Source organism: Aythya fuligula, chromosome 10 (assembly GCF_009819795.1).
Source record: "Aythya fuligula isolate bAytFul2 chromosome 10, bAytFul2.pri, whole genome shotgun sequence".
Lineage (NCBI taxonomy): Eukaryota > Metazoa > Chordata > Aves > Anseriformes > Anatidae > Aythya > Aythya fuligula.
In genome coordinates, this window is record NC_045568.1 from 21,454,830 (window position 1) to 21,478,096 (window position 23,267).

General features: G+C 41.8%; 1 protein-coding gene across 1 annotated transcript in view; it reads right to left on the reverse strand.

The window, feature by feature from the left end:
• RAD18 (RAD18 E3 ubiquitin protein ligase) overlaps nucleotides 1-23,267 on the reverse strand; it is a 43,535-nt gene that overhangs the window by 10,808 nt on the left and 9,460 nt on the right. The window contains exons 5-11 of the mRNA XM_032194483.1: nucleotides 21,745-22,100; nucleotides 19,455-19,554; nucleotides 18,527-18,711; nucleotides 16,521-16,597; nucleotides 15,705-15,765; nucleotides 9,935-10,066; nucleotides 6,486-6,645 (exon numbers count right to left, since the gene is read on the reverse strand). Coding sequence (XP_032050374.1) covers nucleotides 6,486-6,645; nucleotides 9,935-10,066; nucleotides 15,705-15,765; nucleotides 16,521-16,597; nucleotides 18,527-18,711; nucleotides 19,455-19,554; nucleotides 21,745-22,100 — 1,071 coding nt within the window. The remainder of the gene's footprint in view (nucleotides 1-6,485; nucleotides 6,646-9,934; nucleotides 10,067-15,704; nucleotides 15,766-16,520; nucleotides 16,598-18,526; nucleotides 18,712-19,454; nucleotides 19,555-21,744; nucleotides 22,101-23,267) is intronic.

Consider the following 23,267-nt stretch of genomic DNA (forward strand, 5'->3'; position numbering starts at 1 on the left):
GAATCCTGTCTTCAAGCTCCGGTTACATTAAAAATAGAGGTAGAGGGATATTTTTGTGTGTTTAGTCCCCTAAAATAGAAAAAGAACAGGTTTGATGCCTGAACATCATGTACTTTCTTGCCTTGAAAAATATACTCTTCTTATCATTTATCACTATGTTTGTCACAGCAAAACAATAAAAGTGAAAAGATTTGGCTACCACTCAGAACAATAATGCAAGCTCATAATTTGCGTTTGTATTTCACAGTTCATGCCTACCAAACTATTTGAAAACTGAGCACAAAATGTACTGGAATTACCTGCCACCTCAGAATGTGCGTGTATATAAAAACGGGCGATCGATGCAAGAGCCATCGGAGCATCCCAGTGAACCAACTCTTACTGTTCTTGTGCTGACAGACTGAGGATACACGCACATCGCTGTACAAAACCAAGCTGCAGGGCTATGAACCTCTCAGCTATGGCTAAAATGTCCTTTGTTTCCGGATTTCTTCAAACAATTCCACGTTCAAGGCAGTCACTCGCTGAAATAATTCTCTGTATCTAGTCTGCTAAACAGCAATTTCTTTAAAAAAGCCCAAGCAATCTCTTGATTTTGAGTTGAAGTTATTATACACCTTTTTTCCCCCATGCAGACAGAACTGGTTTGCTAATTAAAAAATTCTTAAATATGCAGTACACTTGAAAAAAATCAAAAGCCATTTTTGACCTATTTATTGAAATACTGAATATTTACCCCAAAAGAATATTGACCATCGATATTAAATTTACACAGCAAAACCATTAGCGTTCAGAAACATAACTGCTCAAGATCTAAAAGGCTGACAACCATGGTGACAGGGTGGGAAGAGGTTTCATTTCTGAGACTCATTCATGTCTACAGGTTGGAAAAAAAGTGCAGATCATGACTCCAATCACAAGCATTTCCCCAGCCCCAGGTTAGTTTCTTCTGGGCACTTATACACAGCCACAAGCAAACTATTCCTTTCTAGACCATCATTTGGATTTTACTCTTCTCCCTACCCCCCTTTTAAAAAAATTTAATATAAGCACACCACCTTAAAATAGGGAGAAGAAAGCTGACGTAAGTGTGAATAACATGTCTCGTTCTAAAAATGAAAGGAGCAAATGTCTCTTTGAATTGTTTATTTTATGGCAGATTAAGTTCCTTCTTGGCTGCATGGTGAACAGCCAGTGTCCTTTAATCAGTCCATCTTGCTGTGCATTATGTACTTAGCTCTGGCACGTGCACGGTGCTTTTTTTTTTTTTTTTTTTTTTGCCTTTTCTTTTTTTTTATGCTAGCATGAACTGCAGGATCTTTCATTTACCAATGTCATTTGAAGGTGAATATCCAGCCACAAGCAGCGAGGAAAAGTTTTTCTCAACCTTTCTATCCTGCTTCCACCTCCCCTTCCAAGAGTTTAGGCTGCCTGCAATAAGCAGCATTAGCTTGCTGCTGGAGGGGCCGTGAGTCTTGTGTAACATCCCGGGGCAGCTGCTTACCACGCTCTTCCCTGGCTTGCCTGTACCTCCTCTTCAGATCACACACTGCAGGCACCACCGAGCTCTGCTTCATCTCCCTGTCTTTGGAGGTTTGCCAGCCTTGGACCTTCCCAGGACTCCTTCCCCACAGAGGGTCCTCACCTATACAAAACCTTCCATGGGTTCCGCTGTGCCAGTGTTTTCCTTGACTTTTTCCAGGCTATCTTGGCTGTCAACAGCCTCCTCCGCAGCTCGAGAGCATGTCTTTGAGGCTTTGTCATCAGAAAGGGAAGAGATCTGCTGGATCACTCTTACCAGTCTGGCCACAGACTTGTGACTACAGCCTGATGTCCCTGGACACACGCCGCATGCCGTGACTTTCCCCCGAGGCCATCGGCTCTTGCTGTTTGAAATGACTTCTCCGGGACTCTGCCAGGCCTCGCTGTTCTCTGCCCATATGTTATAGCTCACAGTTTTTGGAAGAAAGGTATGAATTAACAACATAGCAGAGAAGTATCATCATCCTTCCACAATGGCCTCGTATTTGAGGCCAAAAAAAATCAAAGATGAACTGCTCCCATCTAACATTGTTCTGTTCATCTTCTCTGAGCCAAAGCAGCACAAGATTTATTAAGTCAAAATTGTACCAAGAACTGAGAAAGACAGCTCTTCCCCCGATGAAAACAGATTTCATGTACTGCCTTCACGTGCCAGGGATGGGCAGCCCAGGGCTCAGGACGATGCCTTCTTTAAAGCCAGGCTGAGTCAGCTGCCAGGGCAGGAACCCACAGAGCTTTTTCAGCTGTCCTGCCCTGTCAGCACCCCGCCAAGCCGGTGCCTACCGAGAGGTTTCCAGAGGGTGCTGCCATGCAGGGACCTCCCGACTGCCGGCAGCTGAAGCACAGCTCCCTCGGTACGTCTGCTCCAGCTGCTGAGCTGAAGCTCACGCTCTGCAAAGCGCCTAAAGCCAGGAGTAAGCGACCAGCTAAATGCAGGTCTTAGATCCTGATGGGCAGCTTCTCAGCTCAGTGCCAGAAAGCCACACTTACTGCAAATGAGGCCCCTTGCTTGGGCAAGAATCTCGCCTGGCAGAAGCTGCAGCGGCTCTGTGTATCCCAAAGGCAGAGAGATTTATACAAGCTACAGACACAGCACCGCTCAGCCTGGGCTTCGGAATCAAATCCCCGTGTTTCACCGTATGATGTTGATACCGTTCGGACGAGGCCACCAAGACGAATTGTCAGCTGCTGCAAGTCCTCCACTCCAGTCATCAGGAACTGACATTTTCTTCTAACACCAAAGTTTTAAAGAGAAGTAATATTTTTAATGACTGAGTATTATCCCAATTTTATAAAATCCTTTTAATAGAACGTTTCCTCTATACGGCTCATTAACTGGCTTATCATTGTCCTACCTAGCCTCTCTTCAATTCTCCTGTTGTTTAAACAGTTGCATAAAACTTGGCTTCAGTCCCGGAAAGTAAAAGAACGCAGTGGGACTATTTATATGGAGCACTGAAGTTCCGTGAAAGCTTTATATACAACTTCATAGCTGTTAAAAAAAATCTTCTAGAGGTCAAGGTTTTGTTTTGCTGCTTATTTGTTATGAGCATTTTGCTAATTTGCGGTGACCATCCATTTATGCCAAGACCAAACCTGTCCGGATCGCTGCTGTAGCCTGTCCCTTTTTTCCAGCAGATGCAAAGTTTCCATTCCCTCAGTCAAAGGAACGACTTCTGGATAATACCTGCATGGTAGCGATTACTATAAAACGCATTCATTTGTAATATTGACCAACTACTCCCTTAGCTGTACAATGCAGAAATTCAAATATTTATATCAGATTGAAAAGAGGCAGGAGTTCTTATAAACAACTGAATACAAGAATCATTAATTTACTTGCAGCATGTCTCATAAAACAAGCCTGTCAGCTCTCTGATTTAAGGCTGTTCTGTTTCGTTCTATACACCACCCAAAATCCTAATTTTCTTTTAATCCATCATAGTATCAGCCCTCCGTTTAGAAGTGCTCTCTCCATAAAAGTGCAGCACACAGATTTGGACTTCCAAATATATTTCAAGTTTTGACATTTCAATGTGAAAAAAGTTCACCCTTGTCAAAGGATATCCTCTTATTATCAGAAATAAAATGTAAGCCTCAGAAAACCATTTCTTGGTACAATAGCACAATGGTACTGAACACCCCCCAAATCTAAACCATTCATTTTTTTTTCTTTTTTTTTTTTTTTTTTTAAATCTGTGCTCCATTTATTTTCATTAAACTTAAAGCATTAACCCCATGGCAGCCAGAGAGTGACAAAAATACAGAATATAATAGGAAAAAAACTTCTGAAAACTTCTGAACTTCTTTGGTGAACTTCTTGAGCGGTGCAGTAGCTAGCTTTTAAGGTTAAGCAAACTGCCCTAAATTGAAATAAAAATAAATAAAAATGCACCACTCATACAAACTAGGGGATACGTACAAAGTAGGAAAGCAAAGAAAAAATCCCACAGAGATTGTGAAAAAACAATTCTGTGCAGACTCTGGTAATTCTGGTCCTGTTCCACAGGAGCTGAATTTAAGAGAAAGCCACAGGGAGCTATTAAGCATGTTTTTGGGTTTGTTTTGTTTGGTTGGTTGGTTGGTTTGGTTTTTGTTTGGTTTAGTTTTTTAAAGAAGGTCCAAATATCTGTGATGCATCCCCACCAGTCTTTACAACTGTGAGATCCTGTGTTTGGTTCAAGAAATCTATGGAAATACTTCACTTGGAAAGAGTGAATACATAAAAAGAAGGAATAAACAACCTTGTCCCGAGCCAGACATAACGCAAACAAATGCACTTTCCAAGGAAGTCTGCCAACTTGTTTCATGAAAGTATGTTCAAACCATTAGTAGCTGCTACATGCTAATATCCTTTAGCAAGCTTTCCTACAGTCTCTTAGACACTCTTTCATCCAGACTTTAGGATAATAAAAATACGTCTGCCAACAGAGAAAGGTGAAGAACAAGAACTTAACCGTAATGTCAAAGGCCGCAGGGAAGGTCATTCAGGATGTCCTTCATACACCAAACTGGCAGTGAAACAGATTTAATGACTCCTTGGATGAGCTAATAAAAGAAAAACTCTCTCACTCTGTCAGATTAAAATTCCAGATTTTCCAAGGTCCTTCATGCCAAAAGGTTGGCTTGCATTCAAAAAAATAAATTGAGTAAAGCAGTGAAGGACAGGAACATCTCACTCAGATTTTGGATGAAAAACAAGCTAAGGGCGGCTATTTTATGGAACCGAAACAACAATCAGCACTCTGGGGCAGCTGTACCAGCAGCACAGTGCAGATGAGGCAGCTCCATCTATCATCTGTTCACCTGTCAAATGTGACATCCAGTGCAAACCTGCAGGAGCTGGCCTTGCACGAGCCCTGCAGGAGAGCTTCTGCCTGGGTTCCCGGCCACCACCACCACACAGACCAAACGTGAGGCTCCGGCCACATCACGCCCCCCCAGAGGCATCTGGCAGCAGCAGAACAGCCACAGCCCAAGCTGCAAATTGGGAAGTTGAGGTTTCAGCGTGTAAAACCAGCCACTGGAACGAAGCATCACGGCCAGCTTCTGCCCCCTAAGTGAAGGGCCCAGTGCCCAGCATGCTGCTTCACACACAGCTGGTGTAATCACCAAGTTGTTTGTTTTTTTCCCCCCAGTATCTTCCTAGGCTTTCATTCACATTTTCTTTAACATTTACCTTGCTGAAAGGCAACGTTAGTCCCCTTGCTGACTTTTAAAAGCACTTTGTGAATCAAAATGAATTAAAAAAATGCTTCTTTTAAATCTTTCAACAACTAAACTGTTATTTGAATAAACACTGATGAAGCAACCCACTGTATTCTTCTTCATATTTGCAGAACAAGGAGGCAGAGGCGCATGCTATGGGTGTAATATATGGGAAATTGAGAAAATGTTACTCCTAGCTCAGCTGTCAATCTGCTACCTCACCCTCAGCTACTTCCTCTCAATATCTCCCACTTCCAAACATAAGCAACCTTTCTCCTCCTAATAATGCAGACCTGAAAAGGGTGCCTCCTCCTCTCCCTTCTGTTATCAGTATGATAGTGAGATCACTTTCATAGGGAATGGCGACAGCTCTCTTGCTTTTAGACACATACCAAAAGAACAGTTATCCTAGATTTCTTTTCTGTGATTTCTTCCCTTTTCCTCCAGAAACTGGGATCACAGCACCAGGTATTGCAAATGGTTGTTTAAGCACTGATCACAATCATCACTGACAACTGGTAAAGTATTAGATAGCAAATTATGAAGTAAATATCTTCAACAGATATGAAGTCTATCTTCAAAACCTACATACACCTTATCAGCAGTAACAGCTGAGTGTCTTTTCTATAAAATCAGCACTGAGCTACCAAAACCACAAAACCTTACATTGCTTATAAAGCATTTCTTGATCCTTCATTTCCTGTTTGAATAAAGCAAACTTCAGTAAGCAAAATTAAACACATGAAGAAAGTGAATGGATGCTAGGACTTCAAGATCAGTGATGTTCTTCCAGTGACTCCCAGTAGTGGGTCATTTCAATTCTATTTCTCACAGCACTGTTCAGCTCAAAGAGCTATTAAGACTTCAGTTATATCAATTTTTGGTCTTCTCCAAATAAATCCTTAAACAGAAGGGAAGATGATGCAGTAAAAAAGAAACACCAAACATTCTCCTGATCCAACAGACATTTTGCTGGCTGTTTCTGTACCAAAAGGAACATTTGCACTATCAGCCCTCTATCAGGCTGTTACATGCAGAATTCACTAAATAGTTTCCTGTTTCAGCTGCATCCCTCAAGCAACTGAGCAGACAGAGAAGAGTAAATCAGTAACCACAGCTGAGGAACCCCTCTGATGAAGAATATAAATATACAGGGCCCAACATCAATAACAAAGTTTTTCCATATTTGAATTAATTGAGTACAAACCAGCAGGAATGAACTCTTCCTCACTAACCTGCTTGTTGATCCAGATGACTGTGAGAATGCAAGAGAGACTGGTCTCTGGCCTTCCTCTGCAGAATGGGGGTCGCTGCTTTTGCCATCAGGAGTTTCTGCTTTGAGTATCTGGGCTTCTCCAAGGATGGCAGTTGAGTTATGCTCTTTAAGATCTTCTTCTACCAAGAAAAAAAAAGTAGAGATTGGAAAGTACGACAAAGCAAAATATTATTATTTTTTTTCAGTCTAGAGATAGATTTTAAGAAAAACAAATGTTTTAAAAATATTAGAAAACCAATGCCTCATTCCCACTTATTTACTTCCCCAAACTCTGTTTCAAAGGTTTTAATTTCTTTTCCTGCCACAGTAAAAAAAACACATCACCAGCAGCAACAAAAAAGCAACAACAAAAAGCAACCTCTAAGAACCAGAGACTGCAACAGAGACATTCCATTGCTATGAGTTTCACAGGCAGACAAAGAGAGAATTAAAGGGTAAGGATATTTGTCACATTTCATAAGATGAAACTGTTTCAGAAATTAGCAGACACTTAATGAGACAGCTCCTTTCTCTGGGTCTTGCTACCAGTTCACTTCAGCCATTGCACAAGACAGCTTGATAGCTTGGAAGTTTTACAGACCAAGTTACTAAGCTTGTTTTCAACAAAAGAAACATGATTTATTTCTTTATGCATCTACGAAAGATTAAATGTTAATCTATATAATTGTCATTCCCATTTATCTTTACAAGAAAAAGCATTTCTAGACAACACAGCTAACAAACTGTAAAAACATTCTCATTTTTTTTGTATCAAATGTTTTTATCTATTAGAAGATGAACAAGAGTTCTCTCAAAAGATGCCTTCTACCTCTCCACATAGAGAATAAATATGGACCAGAAAGCACAATACAAAAAGATAAGCTGCTCTTATGCCCTACCCACAAATATTTTCAAATGAGTTATTTAAGTAGACAGTTGCGAGGAGCATTAAAACCACACTGAGACTCAGCTCGTTGATAATCCTTATTGAGGCAGTCCAGGAGAGGGGGCAGAAGACTTCTGGGAACTAACTTACACTGCTGCTCAAACCACTTCAACCTTTTTACCTCTGCAGAAACTGTTTTTGACAGAAGAGGCCACACAGAGCTGTAATTACCATATGGAAAAGCTAAACAAGCTTTGAATTCAGCTAGGGTTTGTCCTTTCCCTTATGCTGAGTATTGATTAGCAGGCAAATTTCTGCCTGTAGAAAACCAGCAGATTGTCAGAACAGCAAGCCCGCTGTCTAACTGATGTAACAGTACTGGCATTAACGTGTGAAAAATAGCAAAGACCCTGGGCAGTAATGCAACCCAAAATGTACCAAAAATGTTTATCAAATTCTTACAGTACCTCCTTTAGGCAATGCAAAACCTGCATGTTTAATAGTTACAAAATACAGGCTGGAAATCAACTATTTAAGTTCAAAGATGCAAATCAAAATCAGGTAAATCAGGAAGGGATGATTAAAACATCATCGGAATAGAGCAAGAGTTTGCGAAAGGTTTAAGCTACATCCACCAATACTACAGTGAAGAGCAACGGGAGATAGAAAGGTTTAGAACAAAAAAATATAAAAATACATTTTAATTCTGTACAATTCTACCATGTACTTCCGTGAGAACAGGAAATACAGCGGGGAAGGAATGCATACGAAGCTGTTCTCAGTAGTAATGCTTTCAAATTGCAAGCCAGTAACTCACTGCTGGTTTTCTTTCTTCCACTATTATCATTTCCAATTTAATAAAAAGGAATTTGCTGTTAACGAAGATGATGGAGGAAATGGGTTGTAGGCATTTGTTCTTTCACCCCTAAATATTTTTTTGTTTGTTTTTTTTAAGTGGTTTACAAAGAGTCAATCACATGCAAACATTTGGCATAGACCTAGGAACTGTAATTTCAAAGCTTGTTGAAAGCTCAGTGCACAGGAAGCATAACAAACATCTTGCAGATTTGTCAGCACTATCTGAGGTGCTGTTGTCTACTTCAGCCAACACGCTGCAGGGTGATAGGACTGATCTAGTTATTTTCTACCTGAGCACTCCTTTGCAAAAGCTGTGTGCCTTTACCTTAGCTTCTCAAAGTTTACACTTCAGAGCACAAAGAAAAAGGCTGCATGGAAGCTGCAAGAAACTCAGAGTAGCCAACCTCTCCACAGACCCACAGCTACAAATTAATATTTCGGTCTGTGATCCCATTATCTAACCACACATTGCTTCTGTCTCTGCTACAGATGAGGGACATCACTGTAAATTATGTCAAATGAGATAAACTTGACATTCCTTAACTTTTACCCTTCATATGGAAAGGATTATGCGTTGCATCAAGGTCTGCATGAAATGATAAGGATAAAATTCATACTACTTTATTAGTATTTTCATTTATTTTTATTCTTGAGTGCTCTGCTAGAGGTGACAGCACAGGAAACAGACACATACCAAAGACTAATTCAGTTCAACTCAGGAAGGGCAGGGATTTGTGAGGGCCAGTGCAGACCGAGCTGCTGCATTTTCCCAAGGACACAGGCAGAACACATCCAGCTCTGGCCAATGGATTCTCTTTGAAGCACAGCACAGTTCCGCAAATACGAGGCTGAGGAATGCTCTAAATCACATTCTAAGATAAATGCACACTGCCGCAGCACCCACTACCATAAAACAAATGAGATTGAAAAAGCCTATAGGGAACAAGATAAAAGCACACAGGGGTATTTCTTCGGTGCTGTTGGTAGTGAAGATTACAAATGCGCTGGATGCTGCTCCGAACTCATAAAGCACATCTGCAGAGCTGAGTAACTGCAGCTGTGCATCCCCACTTCTCACTGTATTAAAGGATACAGTGAGAATAAATACAAAATGAAGCAAGTTTAAAAAAAAAAAAAAAAAAAGAGAGAGAAGCAACGTACTCTTCAAACATTCTAAAAGATGCTGAAGTATTTTACTCCTTCAGGCTGAAGACAAAACCCACTTGTCCCAGTCCACACAAACACCTTCCCAGTTCCCAGTTACTGGCTCCTTGTCACAGTAATGAAGCAGGAGGGCAGGCAATGTCCATGAGCACCCTCAGTCCAAAGGTACCAATTGCCACATGCCCACTATCAGCAACTTTGGTGGATTTGCATCAGAACCAGACCTCATTTACTGCTACTTAAATTATGCGTCTAAAATACAACACACACGTGCACCATCACATTAAAATCCAATTCTAATTTATTATGGGTTGTGTTTAAGTATCACATTCGACTCAATGGCAGTCAATCTTTTTAAGGTCTGTTTGATTTTTATGTTTGTTTGTTTGTCTGTTTCCCTTAAGGACTGGGGAGAAGAACAATGGGAGGAAAGAACATTTCTCCAGGAAACCCACTGATTAGTATGGGTCAAGGGGCACGTGGTGGAGAAGGATTACGTGATTACATAAAACATTACTAACCTGTGCCTGCTGCCAATTCTTTAACAACTGGTTCTTCTTTGATTTCAGCACTCTCCGTTTTCCTCTTACTTTTCTTCCACCGATTATTTACTTGATCCACTAAAAATTGAAATTCATTTCTGTGCTTTTTTCCTGAAAGACAATAGTGCATTACTATGCAACGAGCTGACTGGTCATTGCCACAGAACTTCCGAAGCATACACCGTAAGAAGTGAAAAGGCTGTGAACAGAAATAAACACAAAATACTGAATTAAAAACATTTTTCTTTCATCAAAAAAGTTTCATATTCTACTACCAATCCAAATCAGTGCTTACGCTTTTGGTTACCCAGTAGTCCAGAACACTTGCACAGATGAAAACTTATTTTGTTGCACAGTAGAACTGTGTTTGTTTCTTAGTATCTGTTTTTGTTTGTTTGTTTTCCCTGAAATTAAGTATTTCAGTTACCATTGTAGTAACTTCTAATATCAATGAAGAACTCAACTCCTTTTGGGCACCAGGACTGTATCCACACATGATCTCTCTCTCCTGAATCAGAACAAGGGTCTGTGCTGCTCAGAGCATTCATTTGCAATTAAGAGCAGATTTTTCACTTCTGTGTCACTCACCAAATCCAAACGGGCAACAGCCCATCAGCTTTGGATGCTCGGAGGCCTGTGTAACTGATGCTTGCCATTTCAGAACATTTTGCCAAGAGACAACAAGCATCTATTCCAAAATGGGCAGCGCTCCGTGTGTCCCTGGGTGCAGCCTGGATGCGGGACGTGGCCACGGGGACTGGCTGCTCCCTCCCCAGCTCTTCCAGTCGGCGGGGGCAGACGGTGAGCGAGGTGCCCCGAGCTGGCACCAGCTGGGGGAACTGCTCGGTACTGCGATGCCAGGTCACTGCTAGGAGCAATGAAGGGCAAATGATTTCCAGCGCTTGCTGTGCACTAAATACACAAATGCCAACCACACAGCAACATTTTGGTGCCGTCTTCTTCCCCACAGTACCCACAGATCTGGCAGACTGGCCTTGCTGCTTGACAGGGGTGTCCTCAGTTAACCGCAACTCTGAGCCTGTTTGACCATTCTTTCTACAAATCTCCCAGTTTAACCTAATCACATTTCTCTTTTAGGGCCCTGGAAATCACAGGTATGCCAGGACTCTCCAACAGAGCACTTCTCAAAAGCAACGGGCCCAAACAGAACTGTGGTTGGAGCCGCACGCTGCAGCGTTACAGAGGGTAATTACAGGGATTCCTTCGAGCTGTGAGCAGAAAGCAACACGCTGCCCAACCCCAACGTGCAGGGAAGCCCAGGTAGGAATTTTGAAATTTCTTATTCTAAGCTGATTTACCTTCCAGTTGTAATTTATGAAATCCAAAATCCCAGTTCTTTGCTTTTTGAGACCGTTCGGTATGTGACCGACCCTGCTGACCAAGCGAAGCCCCATGCTCCCAGAAGTGCACTTTTCCCAATCACGTAACAAAAGCAAGTGAAAGATTCTACCCCCATGCTGCTAGCCCGGCTGTCACACCTCGTATTTTATCACCTTATAGTAGAGTTTGTCCTCCCTACTACAGAGAACGAGTGCAATCTCACAGCTACTCTGTCAGCTGCTTATCGTAGCTTTGGATTTTTCCCCTGCTTCTGCAGTAAAGCAATTTCTGAAGACTTTGTATCATGGTTATTATGGTGTGTTTTTTTTTGATTGAGATCCTCTAATCACAGCTAATTGCTCTTTGGCATGTTCTTTGCCCTTTTGGTCATTCAGCATGTTTTAAGTAATCCTCTGCTATTTGCTCCGAGCAGTGTTGTTTCCTATCTAGATTACTCAGAGGCTGGGAAAATACGCGGTCTCCTCAGACAGACGATGTGATTACCTCATGCTCACCGGGCACGAGGAGAACACATCGTTTATCTGACAGAATACACCAACTTCTCCTCTAACAGCATATCTGTCTGCAGCTACCCACGGCTAGCATAGCACGAAAGTCTATCAGCCCATACACGGTTTTATATCGATGTATTACAGTGAAGACAGCAAGTATCAATTTATTTGGAAGGACTTTCAACAAAAAGTCACTCCCAGAAACAGATCTGTCCTTTTGAGAAAAACAGATTAATTCGGCTAAAGCCTTTAGCCTACAGAGAAAGCACTGCAAATGTTTCCTGTGCAAAGGCACAAGGGGCTGATGGACATCGTGAACGTCCTCGTGGCAGAGCTGCTGCTTCCAAGGCAGGAGAAGGCGAGCAGCGCACAGCCCCTGCTGCACGCTCCCTGCTGCCTCTCCAAAGTCTGGCCAGGCCACCAGCCACGGAGATGTCAAAGCTGCTTTGACTATAAAATCCCAGCCTCGCTAGGGAACACTTCCCAGTTCCTCGCTGAATGGGAATTGAGGATTCTGGGGGTGAGGAGAAACCACCCTGCTCCCCCCAGCACCCCAGCAGAGGGCTCGCAGTGCACGCACAGCCCGCCAGGAGACTGCTGTTCTGCTGTCCTCTGCAAGGGGCAACGTCAAGCAGCTCGAGGACGGAGCACACCTTGACCTTTTGGCAGGGTCTGGCTCCCCTGCGGGCCCTGCAGCCTCCTGCAGCCAGGCACATCTTCCTGGCAGCGATGGGATGGGGACAGGGACAGGGACGGGGCAGGGCAGCTCCTCAAGGACAGGACATCGCCCGCTCAGCGCTGAGTCTGACCTGCAGCGTCCCCTGCTGCACCCACGGGAGGGGAAAAGCACTACAGCAGAATGATATCAAGTTCTGCCCCACACAAGAAAAAAATTAAATGATTTTCCCACGTACTGTTTCAAACTTACTCCCTTTCTGCATAGCTGAAGACACCACATAAGGTCAACAGCTCCTTGTAATAAAAAGTTCTTGTCCTGGGTGCTCGTAGCTGAAGCCCTGGACACTTATTACGTAATTCCTTTGGTGCTTCAGTTTTTCCAGTATTACTATTTTTTGTCGCTTTGTTCTGTGCTGTAACTACAAGGATTTTCAAGTTAAAAAAGAAATATCCTGGCAATACGAGGCACTGTTAAATACAACATAAATCGCAGCTGTGCTGCAGCTACACGCCGCGCACATTTTGTAAAACTACAGGTACTTCAGTAACAAACCACCGCAGGTGTAATTAAAAATATTTAAAACACAAGACATAGGTCAGTAAGCATCCGAATCGCACTGCAAATTATGACTTATACACTGGAAGAGCAGCAGAATAATTTTTCTGAACAAATATATCTGTTTTTTGTGTGTGTGTACATATATATATTAAAAAAAAACAAAAACAACACCTTGATATAAAGGCCTGCCCATGAAAAAATGCAGAATGAGGTTGACAGTGGGTTGAAGGGAAAACATCCCACTGCCTACTGCTGAATTCCCAAGGAGCAGAAGGAAGCTGCTGCACAGGACACTGCAGTTAGTTGTACCTTGCAGGCACGTACCGTGGCGGTTGCTCAAGCAGTTTCCATCTAGCATATAAAACAACCACAGGTTCATCAAGCCAAAATATTAATTGGTCTTTCAAAAACACTTCATATATTGGAAAAGAAGAAGAAAAAAAAAGAAAAAAAGAAAAAAACACACACACAACACAGGGTTATTTGCAATTTGACAATAGCCTGGAAAATTGTAATGAAGGTAGGAAAAAAATGGGTTTTATCCCAGCTGCCTTACCTTGCTTTACAGCAAGGCTGTTCCATAGCTCCACTCCATTGCGTGTTTTGTATGGAAATATGGAAATGCACACAAATAAAGGATGCAGTTTTTTTGTTTTGTTTTGTTTTCCACAGAACTCATGTCAGAGTTAAATTAATTCAGCAATTCAGCTGTGAATTAGGGGTTTAGGATATACATGTTGCAAATTAAAAGGGGAAAAACCACCCTTTATTGCCTAATAAAGCTTTTTGAAATTCAGGAAAAACAAAAAGGCTACACCAAAAAAAGCATTTGATGAAGGGTCTCTTAACCTCTAACCGTCCTCTAATTTTAACTTCTTTTTCAAGCTAACATTTTCTCTATTGCTTTTACTTGAAATAATTTGCTGACATTAATTAAAATTTACATCTTTGTTCATCATGCTTTACCACTTTTAAAACACATCTTCCTATGAATTTATAATTTTAGATTTTAGATTTTCAATTCAGCTTCCTGAGGCTAATTCATTCACTTAATCGTGATAAATTTCCAAACCATGTTCAATATGACCCGAATGAGCAGGGCATGGTCAGTTGCATGGCATTTGCTCTGCTCTGGGGGTCAACCAAGTCACTGAACTTTGGGTTTGGTCTTTAGAGAGCTATCAAAGGTTCACAGGGAAAAATACCTAGGTGAGGAATTAATCGATTTGTAGGGGTTTTTTGTTTGTTTGTTGTGGTAGGAAGGGGGAGTTGTCTGTTTTTTGTTACTGGCTGGGTTGGGGTTTTTGTTTGGGGTTTGTTTTTTTTTGCATTACAGTGCTAGAGACTTCTGCACAGCAAGAAAGTAATTATTAACCAGTTACTTGGAATTAGCGGAGAATGTTTCATATTCAAAACCACAAACAGTTTGTACAGTTAGAAAGAAAATATTCTCAGGAAGAGCAGCAAAAAGCAAGGGAAAAGTTTGCTAAAGATTTAGGTCCTTATTTAGCCTTTGCAGAAAACCAACTAAAATCAACAAGACTAAATCTAGCTGCATTGTGGAATAATTTATATGCCTGAAGCAACACAAGGAAACACAGGAAATGTGACCATATTGCAGATTTAAATACACCCTTAAGTATAATCAGAACAAGTTGTCCTCTCAGTGCTTTGCTCCTCCATGGCCAAAAGATGAGAAGCTTAACGTTCACTGAATATTGTTTGAGTGTTCCTTGGTTAACCACCATGTTTGAGAGTACAAGCACAGTGCAGGTGAAGTGAAATGAGTGGGTAACAGCAGGAAAGAAACTGCAAATAATATAACAACATTAGGGAGCTACGAATGAATTAATGCTATTTAAACCCTGATGTACAAACGCACAAATCACCTGTAAAAATCAGTTTACATGAGCAATTTCAGCAATGAATTACCAAAACAGGATGCAAGTCTTGCAACCTAAATCTCACAAGAATCTTTGCTTCTGAAATAACCACAAATAAAGATGGTTAGTCAGTTAGATGGTTCCACAGAGAGGCAAAACACAAAGCCCAGCACAAACAAGGGTGAAATCTCTCAAGCAAAGCATAATCAGCTTTCCCTGCAGTCACAACTGCTTTTCTGTATTTCAAAACCCGGGTTTTAAGAATCACACAGACTCCTACACCGAGCAGGAAACTGGAACAGAACTCCTCAGCAGCCTGGGCAGCAACAGGACTCTGCCGCCCACATGCCCGGCACTGCTTGGGTCTCAGGGAGTCCTTCCAGAGTTCTGCTCCTTACACTGCCCACGGGTTCCCAGAGAAACCACACAACTGTGCATTGTGCATCCAGGGAGGCTGACAGGAAAACTCTGCTGCTCTTTATATCCAGCGAACACGGAGGAGGACCAGAAGGTAAGCAGAAAGGGCATAAATGGAGGTGTCTCAAGGAGGCTTCCCCCTCAATTTTACCCCCTCCTGACAGTGAGCTCTCTCTCTTAACAGAGACTGTTTCAAAGAGGAAATTTCAGCCCAAATAAGAGAACTTTCAGCTTTCATCTATTAAACTGAGGGGCGTGGGGAATAAACAGGTGTGTGTCCATGTGTGTGTTTTAGCACAGAGGGAAAAAAAAAAGATGACTTAATGAGGAAAATGAAGTGAAACTTGCATATTACTTACGATATCCAGAGTGGATCTTGTCTATTTCTTCCTCTGTCTGATCCTTTGTAAAGGTCAAGCTCTACGGAAAGCACATGAATGTTTATTTACAAAGAGAAAAAGCTGCTAAAGCTGCAAACTTTAAAACTACAGACTTAAGTGGACGAAGGCTCAGCCATTCATTCCCCCGCCCACTAGTTCTTACTACCTCATCTGCAGTGATGTAATATAAAGTAATACACAAATATATAAATATATAAAGTACTATATATTTAAAGTACGTATACATGCTGTCTTGCTTTGCTTTCACAAAGACAACAAGACGAAGCCAAACTGCCCCACGTAACATCCAGCGTGTGTGGGCCAAAAAGTACTTCCTAACACTGTGCAATAAATGTGCACCAAAAGTCACAAAAGTATCATATGTCATGGGAAAAGAACAGGCACTATTGCTAATATGGAAACAAGGAATTTGTTAGATAAATCCTAGAGAATTCTAGGAAGCAAAATATTCCCCGCACTACCATGGAGGGTCAAAATCTTCCAATATGACCAAGAGGAACATTTCTCAAGAATCTTCATTGTAATCAAAAAAAAAAAAAAAAAGGTCTTACTTAAGTGGTTTGGCCATAGGGACATCAGCAGTACACTAAGAACTGCCCGTGACAAAAGACCGATATGAGAAAGTCGTGATTAGAAGATGGTACATGCAAAGTCCAACACGCAGTCGGGGAACCTGGGAGCTGCCACAGTAACATGACAGGCAAACGTGCTCAGTGCCCACACTATGATTTCTCCTTTCCACCCCACACTTGGGAACGAGGATAATTAGCTTACACTTTCACCAGTTTTATTAACTTCAAGCTGAACCCGAATCTTCTCATTCTTTTCCAGCTCTTTAGCAATCTCTGCAACTGTTTGAAAACACAAGAAACAGATCGTTAAAACAGGAGCTGTTAAAGCGCTCCCAGCACTAAATGAAACTACTGTTAACTTAAATCACGGAGACAAACCCGCCTTAGCTTTCCAACAGTGAAACTCGGGCTCAGATCCCAAGCACATACAAGCCGACAGGTTTCACACCAGCACTCGGGACATTTGCCAGTGCCGAGCGCCGGGCAGCGCTTCTGGCAGCTGCCTCCTGCAGCTCCTCGGCCCTCGTGCTCACGTTTCCTCCGTACCAAAGTCACAGCAAAGTGTAGTCTTTTCAAATCATATTTGAATCTTTCTCTACCACACTGTACACTATCTGTGGCATACAGGCACATCTTTATAAAAAGCTTCCATTTTATAATCTGTCCTTAAGCAGAAAATGATGAAATATACTGCTTATCTTATTTTTGTCTCCAAGGAGTACCTTCCAAGGCAACAAAAATCTGTCTGCAGGCTTATACTCAAAGCCCATAGACTAAGTATGAATTACAGCCTACCCAAACCATTAGGTCAGACACCTCAAAAGAATATAAACATTACACAACACTGTCTGCATGGTTTATTTTGACGTTTACTTTTACAAACATTTCTACACTTAATCATTTTCACAGAGCTACTAGGTAGCTACACAGCTTATTAAAACAAACACTTCCACTAGAGAGTAAAGCTGCCAGAGAACAAGAAGCTGATTATGCTGCGAAGGAGTAAAACCTGTTCAAAACTGGTTTAAGCAAAATCCAGGAATTTGGCATCTATGCTTTGTATTTTACAGTGACCTTAGGTTCACTGCTACCATCAAAAATGCATGTCTGCATCCTAAGTGCTAGTTTAATAATTCACCCTTCATAGATAGGTATGGAGGCAGATCTCAATGAGAGCTTTGCCTTAGTTAGCGGATCCTAGCTGAAGCAGAGTGCAACACACCGTGTAACTTCATTTAGCTAGCTTGGATGAGCTACACAGACAGGGGCTCCCTGCTGCTTCATCGTGAGCATCAAGTGAAGAATCACTCCAAGAAGGGCAACACCCAGCACATCACGAGGCTGCCAGAGCCAGGCGTGCGGCAGAGCTGATCTCCAGCAGAGGCAGGAGGCTCCAGCCAGGGCAGCGCCCACCTCCCGTGGCTGCCGGCTGCACAGGAGCAGCAGCACGAGCCGGGTCGTGCCTCCCTTCCTTCACCCCGAGCCCAGCACCGCAGCAGCAGCACCAAGCAGTCTGTTCCATTCCTCACTGGCGTCAGGGCTGCTCGATTCCTGCCAGCCTGCCTGCCAGGGGCTGCCTACCTCCAGCACCTACTGCAGCCACTCGTCTTCTCCTGCCTCTGGGGGCACTCGGGAAGGGGCTCTGAGGGGACTGAGCTGCACTGCCAGACCAGCACAAATCGCTGACATTGAAATTTGATACAAGTGCTGTTCTTGCAGGCATAAACTTGCTAAGACCCTATCCCTGCTAAGTCTTGCTAAAATTAAATATAAAACCAAAACTTGCTGAAATCAAATGCAATCTTAACTATATGCGCTGGTTCTCATCACAGAGATTTCCCAAAGTCCTGGAAAACAATTTTTAGACACACCAATATTTATTGTCATGGTGCAAACCAAGTGGTGGTGCTTGGCACCTAAGTCACTTACAGACTTGCCCTTTCTTTAGTTCTTATTCAAGCTCTTAAAATGTTTAGAGGAGCAAAATGAAAAATCAAATAGTGTTGATTGCAAGGTTGCTTTTCTCATACGCTTGCTCCTACATGCCAAGCCCAGAGCTGGCAAGTTAATTCATGATTTCAAAAATCAGGATCTTATAATCATTCCAAATATTTAAACCAGCCTATTCCTACCCTGTGAGCTAAAAGAAAGAGAAACGCATACAAAAAGTTTGTGATGATAAAAACATTCCTAGAATTTCTAACTTACCAGATTTGGGATTTAGAGAATCACACTGAGCATTATACATGTGCACAAATTCCTGGTGTCTTTTAATGAGCTGTTGCCGGGTCCCATGGGCAGACAGTCCGTGTTCCTTTAGTTTCTTCTTCAACTCACGATCAGAGAGCAAGTTGTAAACAACTTTAGGCATAGGTTTCCTTTTCTGAGTAGAACTGCAAAAGGAAGAGGAAACAAACATTTTTTAATTAATACTTCTAGTAAGAACACAAATACTGACTTGCATTTTTACAGGGCATTTCACCCACTTTGGGTAAGGAATAGCTGAAGGAATGATTTCAGCCATGAGCGACGTACGGCACATCACACAACATCTGACTAATGCAACAGCAATAGCTCTAGGAAGACAGAGCACTTTTTCATCTAGCACAAAGAACATTTCAAACATACAAAAAGCAAGAGGTCTCGTCTGATTTCCTTTAGGGAACTGTGCAAACGCCACTTCCCAAGTAACAAGTACTGCAGCTCCATTTTTAATATTGACAGCAAGGGCTTCAAATCACATCAGCAAACTCAGTATTGCTCATCTTCATTAGGATGAAGCTGATGTTCAGTCTGGTTTCCGAAGGATGTGTGCTGCATTCAGACTGCTGAAACACAAAGACTTTCCAGACAAATACTTGTCATGTCCTACACAAATTAGTTGGGGAAGTTTTAAAAGCATTAAAACTGCAACCCCAAAGTTGATTATGAGATTTTTTCAGCTTTCTATGAAAATGGCCTCAATAAAGACACAACTCTCAGATGAGCAATAGAGTGATTTTACATTGGCATATGCTACAGGTAATCAAGAAACAAGCACAATCCACTATATTATTACAACCCATGAACTAATGTTTCTTATTTCAGTGCAGAACAATAGCCATATGCACACAAAAAGTTCTGAGGTGTTTCTTACCTTCTAAGGCGGTCCTTCTTCTCTTCTCTGGTCAAGCAGCTATCTAGATGTTTGTTTATATTTTCATCTGGAATAGCAACCCCACAAACAGGACACTCCACTGAAAGCAAGGGAGAATGGTTTTACTAGCATGTATATTACAACAAAAATCAGGTATTTTCATAAGAAAAACTAACTGTTGACGTAATAAAATACAAGCACAGAATTCCAGGTTTCTGAAAAAAGTTTTGGCACATTTGTCCAGAACCTTCACTTCTAGCACTCATTTTCACTCTCAAGAAGTTATTCCCCTTTCTGTGTAATATCAGAATGCATCTCATCTTTCTCCCTGCAATCAAAGAGAATTAAAACTGTAGTAAAAATCTAGAACATGCATGCTACAAGGAACCCTAAGGACTAATACAGAATCATAGAATCGTTTAGGTTGGAAAAGACCACTGAGATCAAGTCCAATCATTAACCTAGCACTGCCAATATAAACATAGGCTTAGTTCTGTGATAATCCCTTTCATTTTTGCAGTATTTCACTCCTATATTTAAGAGGTTGTTGTATTTTGATAGAGCAGTATAGCCAAAATTTGTTCATATTAACATTGTGTTTCCATATTTCAAATCCGTGGGTCTCAGAGCTCACATCAACACATGAGTTAGTTAACCTCACAGGAATTCTGCGATCCGACCACGCTTCATAGTCCACTCCCCTTTCTTTGTGAAGTGCCTATAACTCAATTTTGTGACTTTCACTCACTCACAACTGCCCTGTAACTGACCCCACCCATGTCCGAATTCTTCTTGCATCATATTTGCAAGAAGTACTTGTGAAGGCCACCTGTAATGACAGTCAAAACACAGACTTGAAGTATTTGTCTTTTGCAATTGCATTCTGTACATTCTTTAAAAAAAAACGAAAGGGTAACTTTAAACGAACACCCTGAGACAGATTCTCTAACCATTATTGTCTGTAGTAGTATGAAGACAATCAATCTGGATTTTTAAAAAGAAGCAAAACACAACCTAGTATAAACACTGAAATGTGTGAATTCAGAGCTATCTGGTAACTCTGCTTTACAGTCCCTGACTTACAACAATTAACTGGCACGGTTAACAAAATAATAGACTACTCGTAAGTATTGTATCGGAATTTTACACTTCAATTCTTAACACAACAATTAATAGTTACTACAAGAACTTCAGCACTGCCTCATTTTGAATCACTCATTTATATTCTGTGACCAACTACTTTGCATTTGTTGAAGGAATTTCAATGTAATGCATACCTGAGCATTTAATAAGGTCATAAAATGGTCAGCAAGTGAAAATTTCAGTTGCTCATGAATAAATGAGAGCCAAAATTTCGTATTAGTTTGAAATTCCTAATGTGAGCAAATCTGATTAATAAAACCAGAAAACATACCTTCTGGCCAGGCTGATACCATTTTCATATGGCCACTCTTCTGGCAGTATTACATTCTACCCAGCTAGTGAATACATATGAACTCCCAAACTTCAGTCAAATAAATTGTTAAACAGAAGAACATATAAACATGAACTATTGAGTCTCAAAATTTTACTCCAACCAACTCCAAGCTGGTCCCTTCCAACACAGGATATTCTATGATCTTATTAGACTTTTAATTAAATAAGATGCCTGCTGTGATGTCAAAATTAAGAAGATACTGTCATTTCTCTGCAGTTGATTAGTATAAATGGACATTTCCATGCTTCAAAAAATTAATCTACAATTACAGGAGAATAAAGTGGATTACTTTCATCTGAAAAATGTATGGATAGGAACATTAACAGAACTGAAACCAGGATCATTTTGATTGGGGGTGTACCCCTCAAGTAACAAACAAATTGTAAAATACCTTGCTTATGGTTGCAGAGGATATAAGAGAACAACAACTATCAACGTTGTCTGCCTGCTCATCAAATTGAAGAAAAAGAGAAAATGACTTCACTTTTTACTCAATAAATCTATTGTGCAACTTTTCTGTTTGTTTTTAAAAGAGTTGTTACACAATACAAAGGAATCTATAAGAGTCAAACTCAATTTAATTACTTGACATCAGCCCAAACTCCCTCATCAAGAATATGCGTGTAGCAGTAATCTGAACGAACCAGTCCAGCAAAGCAGGAAGCATCTGAGCACGCCCGTGCTTTAAGTGCAGATCAGGACAACGCAGAAACGAGATGCATGCCATAGACTGATGCTACTTTAATGCACGCAGCCAGCTGCAGCTACAGACTTGGGGAAGTGAGCAGAACAAAAAAAAATTAATCCCCTCACCTTTGTTGACTACTTTTACCACTGACGTAGAAGGTTTCTCACGGTTTTTGGTGCATTCAGGACTCTCTTGTGATCCCACTTCGTTGTCTTTGCCACCAGCCTCTGCAGAGCTGTTACAGAGGTTATGCTGTTTCTCAGTTTTGCAAACCTTCCGATCTGTTTCTGCCAGACCATCTGTCTTTGTCAGGGTGCAAACATCTTCCTTTCTCAAGAAACTGTCAATCACTGGCACCTCTTCTTTTAAAACTGGCCAAGACGCAGGAGTCCTAGCGTGGCTTTTGCCAGTTGAACGCCTGCTACAGGCCAATGGAGATGAAATCAGTGGAGTATCCAAGACCAACTGGACCAGCTGTTGCCTAGAAGTATCCAAAAGACAACGTGCAGTTAGCTACATCTAACAGCATTGCTAGCTTCTCCTTTGAGAAGAAAACAGAAGGAAAACAGCTGGAGTTTTCCTCCATTCCTTCCCCACTGTCCAGTTGCTAACATGCAGCACTTGGGACTCATCTCGCCCACGCAAACCAGGAGCCCCACAGTTCAGCACTGCCACGCTTAGCAGGATATAAAAAAATATTTTCCCTACTTTCAAACAAAATAAATAACGTTTTGCAAACGTAACAAAACGAGTGTCAACACATCACACGGACTGCAACAAAGAACAAAGTTTTCCCCCCTTCCTGAAGATCACAGCTAACCGTGGCTCCTGAAACCACGGGGCCTACCAGGGAGTGTTCCCATGCTCTCTAGGAGCAGAGCTCCCAGCCCAACAGGATCCCACTGACCACACAGCTGTCAGCCCTTGAGGCTGAGTGTCAGGTAACCTCAGCTAGACCTTGTTACACACTCCAGTGCTGAACAGCCAAAGGGCACAAAGTCTCCACTCTTTTCTCAGTACAGGGAGAACCGAGACAGCCCGCTTCCATCTCCAGCATCACGCCGACTGCTCCTGGATGTGTGGCTTTCCTCCACCTCACTCGCTGCCTTCCTCAGGGCTAGCAAACGTAAAGATGCCAGTTAAACAGAAGATTCTTTTCAAATAAATACACTCGAGTTTTATCAGTAGGAACACGGGAGGAGAAGGCTTGTTCTGCCTGTCTCGTCAGCGCTCCTAGCTTTGGGCTAATGCAAAGAATTACAAAGTCTGTTGTCCTACTCAAACAACTGAAAAAGGTCTCAAAGGCATTTTTACTCCTACTTCCCCCGGGTTTTTTTGCAGAGTTGTGTTTATTTTGCCACGCATTTTACACGGATCAATCCAAGCCAAGTGAAGCCAGAGCCCGCATTCTTGGCACGCAGGCTGCATAGCGCTGCAGCCGTCTAGACTGCACACATACCTCAGGGCTCACTTTCACTCCTGAATCACCACAGGTGAAGGGAAGGCTTTCCCTACCCACAGCAACAGTATGCGAACCACATACACTGCTTACCCACCGACACTTTGACAAGTCCTCCACATCCCGAGGGTCACAAAGAAGTCCATGTCATCCACCCAAAGAGAGCCAGCAAAAGCACATGTGCGATCG